This window comes from Candoia aspera, chromosome 2 (genome assembly GCF_035149785.1).
Source record: "Candoia aspera isolate rCanAsp1 chromosome 2, rCanAsp1.hap2, whole genome shotgun sequence".
In the NCBI taxonomy this organism is placed as follows: Eukaryota; Metazoa; Chordata; class Lepidosauria; order Squamata; family Boidae; genus Candoia; species Candoia aspera.
In genome coordinates, this window is record NC_086154.1 from 97,204,681 (window position 1) to 97,210,680 (window position 6,000).

A 6,000-nucleotide genomic window follows, 5' to 3' on the forward strand; every position below is an offset into this window, starting at 1 on the left:
TCCTGTTTGCTGAGTATCTTCAACATCCTACCAATAGGAGGCTAAATATTCAAGCAAAATATAAAACTTCGGCTCGCAACTGCTGGGACCAGACTCCTTGCTGGGTGTTTTTCAGCCTATTTCAAAATATTTCTGGACACCAGAAAACAAGAACCAATATCTTCCTGTCTCCATCAACAGTTTTGGTACAAGGCTTCCATGATAGTTCACAATACAATAGTTACAAAGTAGATTGAGGATACAGAGGGAAGCAACTGATAAAATCTTGAAAAAATTAAAAAACAGAGCAAAACTGAAACACTGTCCATTAAAATTTATTTAAAGTACTGTACAGTCCTCTCATCTACTTGAATGCAAAGTTCTGGGGAGAAGGGCAGATTTAAGGAGAGCCTGGACATGACACATCCAAACTCCAACTCCCACCAGTCCCAGACAGCAATGGGGGGCATGGGGAGAGGCTGCCTAGGGAATTAGTGGGTACATGAGGGAGCAAGGGGTAAGAATATGACAAGGAGCAAGACTAAGGCTTTGTAGCCATTACCCTCCTCCCCCTTCCCCAGTTCTAGGAAGTTGTAGCATAATAAAAGCTGAAGCTACTGGCTGCCTCTTTCCCAGGCTGTTGCAGGGACAATTAAGGTCCAAATTCTCACTCTTGTTCTGCTATCATAATTTCAAACTTCTCTGGCCGGGCTTGCCCAACAGGCTAGGTTAAGATCAAACAGGACTGGACAGTTTGTGGTTCATTGTGTTGTGGCAACCCAGCCATATCTCCCTCTAAATTGTGCAACTTATTTCTGACTTACAGCTATGTACTTATGGTCCTAAATGGTAAATTATTATTTTGTGTGTTGTATTATGGCAAACTATAGTGAGATTGGAAGATGAAATGAAGGAGAGTTGGTGGAGAAAGAAGTTGGGATTTAGAGAGAAAGAGTGGAGAGAGATAGGAGAGGTTCAAGTGGACAGGGGGAAGATAGGCGAGAAAGCAGGTGAAAGCAGCTGTACCTCATTGGGGGAGTGCAGGCCAACATTGCTCCCTGGAGAGACTGGAGGTTGAGGATTATGGGCCCTATGCAGGAGGACAAGAGTTCCAGTGTAAGCAGTCATTTTAGATCCAGATGTCTGCTGTGAAGGAAGATCTACTGAGAAGCAGCAGAGATGGCAACAGCATGGTGACAGAGCAGCTGTTATGATGCTCTGGTTAAAAGGAGATGGATGAGACAGGAAACTGGAAGAAAGAATTGAGAAATAAGCAGGCATTGAGAGTAAAAGGAATGAAGAAGAGAAAGAAGGAAAGTTGGTAGGATGAAGCAGGGTGGAAGAACCGGAAACTTACAAATTGTACCAACTACAGAAGCTACCAGGTGAGTTTGGCAAAGGAAGACTGGCCTCATCCCTGCTTTGTCCTGGATGTATTTGCAGAAGAGGGATAGAAGACTGTGGGAGAAATGTGGGAAAGAAGGAAGAAGTGTCCTGCTCCCTGAGTGAAAGGCAGAGAGCAGAGAAGGAGGTCTGCACCTGAGTAAGAGCCAGGTGCTGGGAGTTAAGGGGGAGCAAGGACACAGGGGAAGCTGGATGTGGGTGCGCTGGAAGAATGATACGTTGACTCTGGAAGGGGTCGAACAAGGTTGTGCAAGTGCTGGTATGTAGGTGGACGAGTGAAGTGTAAGTGGAACTAATCATGAGGCTGTTGTCTGACACAACTTGGCTGACTGAGAGAGGGTAGCTAAAGGGGACTTACTTGAAGGAAAGGGTAATTATAGTGGTGGGCAGGAGGAAGAGTGGTGGGAGAGAGGGGACCAGGCATTCCAAGGGAAAAGAGATTAGAAACGTGTTACCAGTTTCTACTTCAACCCCTCCCCCCACCTCAACTCACGTGTGAGGCACTTGGATTGCTGGTTGCCTCAGGCTCAAGCTGATACTTCTGAACATCAGGTCTGTCTGCAACAAATCTAGTGCTTTCTATGGTTTGACCTAACACATATCTAGTTGTATGAAGAAGAATGGTACTTGTTTGTTTGAAGACCTTTGCAAGCAGTGGTATTTACATGTGGCCAGATGTGAGGACACATTTATGAGGTTGCGGCAGGGAGACAGCTGGGGTGCTGCTAGTGTACCATCCTCCCAACAGCAAAGGAATGGCCCTCCCTAAGCTCCTTGGTGTCATTGCTGGGATGGTTATGGGTTTGCCCAGACAGTTAGTCCTTGCCAATTTTAACCTTCACTTTCTGGGTCTGAGGTGGTTCAGGAATTCATGGCCACAATGTCAATTGTGAGCTATTCCTCGGTCATCAGTAGTCTCACCTACCCTGCTGGTCACACGCCAGACCTGTCCTTCACCCCAGAACAGAGGAGACATGATCTGGTTCTGGGGGACATTTTCATGTTTCTTGTCATGGGCAGATTATGACAATGAGATTAATTAGAGCCGTCACCACCGCTGGGCTGATTAGGATGACTGTCCCAAGCACTTGATGGATCCAGGGGTTTCCAAATGGAATTCCAGCAATCTGGACAGCAGTTCTGTTGGGCTGGGGGAGGCCATCAATTGATTGAAATGAGGTAACATGAAGATGCTCATGATACCCAATTATACATCATCCCAGGTGGAGTAGAAGTCCTAAGCAAGTGCCTGAAGACTGTCAGGGCCTGGGCAGAGAGAAACAGACTCAGTCTCAACCCAAGCAAGACAGAGTGGTTATCAATTGAGAAATTGACTGGTTCTGAGGCAATACAAACTTAATGGGGTTGTGCTCCCCTTAAAAGAGCAAGCCTAAAATCTGGGATCCTCTTGGACTCATGGTTTCTGCTGGAAGAGCAGGTAAACACCGTGGCCAGGAGCGCTTTTGTTCCGCTTCATCTGGTACACCAGTTGCAACTATTCACTCTACATGAGGCTGCCCTTGAAGACTACCTGGAAATTTTGACTAGACTAAAATGTGGCTGCCCATGTGCTTACTAGGCAATCAAAATATTGGTACATAACATCACTGCTATTAGAGCTACACTGACTATACCAATTTGCTCCTGTGTGAAATTCAAGGTACTCGTTCTCACCCATAAGGCTTGGGGTCTGACTGTCTCCAAGACTGCCTATCTCAGGTAAATACTGCCTGCCCAATCTGGACAAACAGAGAATGCCTGCTAAAGTTCACCTCATATCATGAAGTACTGCTGAGGGGTCCTGAAGGTGGGCATTCTTGGTGGCAGCTCCACTCTTGATCCCCTGAAGCAAGAGCAGCCCCCATTTTCATGAGAGATTAGTTAAGACCTGGCTCTTCTGGAAGGCCTCTGGGGACCGAAGAGTTGGAGTGAGGTTGGGGCTGACTCTATTATTGTTTTAGACCCTGTTTCACGTCCTTTGGAGTAAAACGTGTGTGTGTGTGTGTGTGTGTGTATGTATATACATATACATATATATGTATCTGTATATGTGTATGTATATCTATATCTATATTGCAATTAAAAATATTTCCTTTCCTTACTAATGGCAGTTAGCATACAGTGGAGGATCAGGCTGCATGATAGACTAATGCTAAGTTGGGAAGAGTGAGCCTTGCACCAAGCAAAGGACAAAAGTGGAGATACAGTTTCTGGTTTCTTCATTTTCTAAGAATTCCCCAGGGTTAATCTAGAGCAGAAAGGCTCATTCTGAAGCCCCAAGGCAGGCTACACTCTGCAAGAGCTTTGTAGTAATTCCCCAGAGACTTCCCAAATGGTGATCAAAAGGTAATCTTTGAGGAAAAAGAAGAGACAAAACATTAAATACATGACTGGAGAATAATCATATTAGCTACATTTAATATTAGCTAAAATTACCTTGCATCAGGTTGGGAAAGGTCAAGCTATCACAACAGCATTCACATCCCCACACCCTGTGAACAATTTGTCTTTAAAATGCCTTTTCATCTCATATCTATTGCACACAAGAGTTTCCCAAGCAGGTGCCACCCTCAAGCCTAGTTGTGAATTCTGGGAGTTGTAGTAGTAACAGACTAGGGGCCACCAGGTGGGAAAGACTGGCTTATGCCACCCTGTGTGGATGGCTGCAGAGGAGCTCAGTATGTGCCAAGAAAAACAGACAAGCAGATGCAGGTGAACTCTAAGCCAGAATGCAGTAAAGCGAGCCAGGTGACCTTCAATAAAGCAGTTTCTCAGAACACAGGGATGAGAAGGATCAGTTGCCAGAGTGAAATCAGCCCGATTTTCAAATTGAGAGATCTCCATGGAACAACATAAGGCAACAGGAAAACAAAACAGCAAAATACAGGGCTTTGAGAGATGTCCTACGACAGAGCCACTGCCTCTCCTTTCTAAGGGATATCGTTCTTTGGTCCACTGACATTTGCAACTTCTTCCCAAAATCATTGGGGTGCATTCCATAGGGATCCTTAATCATCTAGACAATTTACATAATGAGGAAAGAGCAAGGAGGAGGTTAGCAAATTCCATCCCAAGAAACTTGGAAACAGAAGTGGAAGACTGTGTCACACTGCCACTTCTCTTTAGTCATGCTTGCATGCATCCACCCCCCCCCCCATTATTCACTGCCACAAAATATGGCAATGGCTTCCAATATATATGGCTTTAAAACAGAACAGCGTGGCAAAACTACTGTATAGGCTTTCTCTGCTTGCACCCATCTACGGACATGTGCTAGGATATATTTTTTATGCCATATCCCCATAATCTTGCTTTCTGCTCATCCCCTTTAGAAAGCTGTAAGTCACCCTTAGCTGCACTGGTACTAAAGTGGAGTCTTCCTCTGTAGCCCAACACCATCCAAGACAGTCACATACTGTGTAAAATCATTATCTTGAAGGGAGGTCAGGTGACTGTGGTCATTGGAAAGAGAAGCAAAAAAAGCAGGATAGAGATTGGCAATGGGGAAAGCCAGTTTCATACCAGAATAGTTTTCAGTGGAGTCAAGGCTGGATGGAGAGCGCTTCAGCTCAGCTATGAGAAAAAGCCTTATATTCAAGAAAAAGTACTGGATGTTCAGAGATATCTTGCTGGGACTTTCAAGCAGTATTTAGGTAGGCTTTGTTGGGGACAGACAATTTGCTCCAAAAGGACAATTTGAAAGCCAAATCTGAATCATGCACTTCTGCCTAACTGAGAAAGCAAGCAAACTTTTGGCATTCTCAATTATTGCCATGGGAAAGGCAGGAGTCTAATAATTTCTAGTCATGGTTGTGAGAGCATAATCAAACACCTATACAAATATGAAACAAAGTAAAGCCATCTTATCAACCTTATTTCTCAGTATGAATATCTATGCAAAAGCTGCCATACTTCCTCTTTTCAGTGAGTGACTTTCTAGCCCTTCCTCTGAAGAATTTCTTGGCAATACCGCGTAGCAAATTTTATTTATGTGTTTACAACCCCCCTTTTCCGTAGGAGCTCAAGGTAGCAAAGAGCCTCTTCTCTCAATATTCCCTGAAAAACCCCGTGAGGTAGATCAGGCTGCCAAATTATGATTGGACCAAAATCCCCCAGTGAACTCCACGAGGGACAGGGATTTTAACTTCTCTCTTTGGTCCAACCCCCTATTCTAAACTGGTAGCCCTATACATCACTACCTAATAAGCAGATCCTTAACGTTGAATTTATTCTGCTGTGCTCCGCAGAATATTACCTACTATTTCCCTGATCCTGCTGTACATCTGAGACTCCCAACTTTTTATTTTAAAGTATACTTATCCCTCTCTATGCAGGTACCTGCTAGCCTACCCCTTTACTTATCAGCTCAGACTTTTCACTCGACAGACTCTAACAGATCCCCCAGTTGCCCCCTTATTAACCTCCATGCCCCGAATTCTTACCTGGTAGCCGCATCTGACTGCAGCTCCCCGCAGCACCGCTCCCCCAAGGAAAAATACCAAAGCTACTGAAAACCCCATACCCCCTACTCAGCGGTTGCCGCTGCGGCGCTCATATGACCAGGCGCTCACGTGACAACTAGCTCGGTGTTCCCGACAAACTACGCCCCCAGGAGGC

General features: G+C 45.0%; 1 protein-coding gene across 1 annotated transcript in view; it reads right to left on the reverse strand.

The window, feature by feature from the left end:
- MAN2B1 (mannosidase alpha class 2B member 1) overlaps window positions 1-5,926 on the reverse strand; it is a 28,906-nt gene extending 22,980 nt beyond the window's left edge. Inside the window, exon 1 of the mRNA XM_063292493.1 lies at window positions 5,826-5,926. Within this exon, the coding sequence (XP_063148563.1) occupies window positions 5,826-5,903 (78 nt within the window). The 5' untranslated portion in view covers window positions 5,904-5,926. The remainder of the gene's footprint in view (window positions 1-5,825) is intronic.
- Window positions 5,927-6,000: the final 74 nt, after the last annotated feature.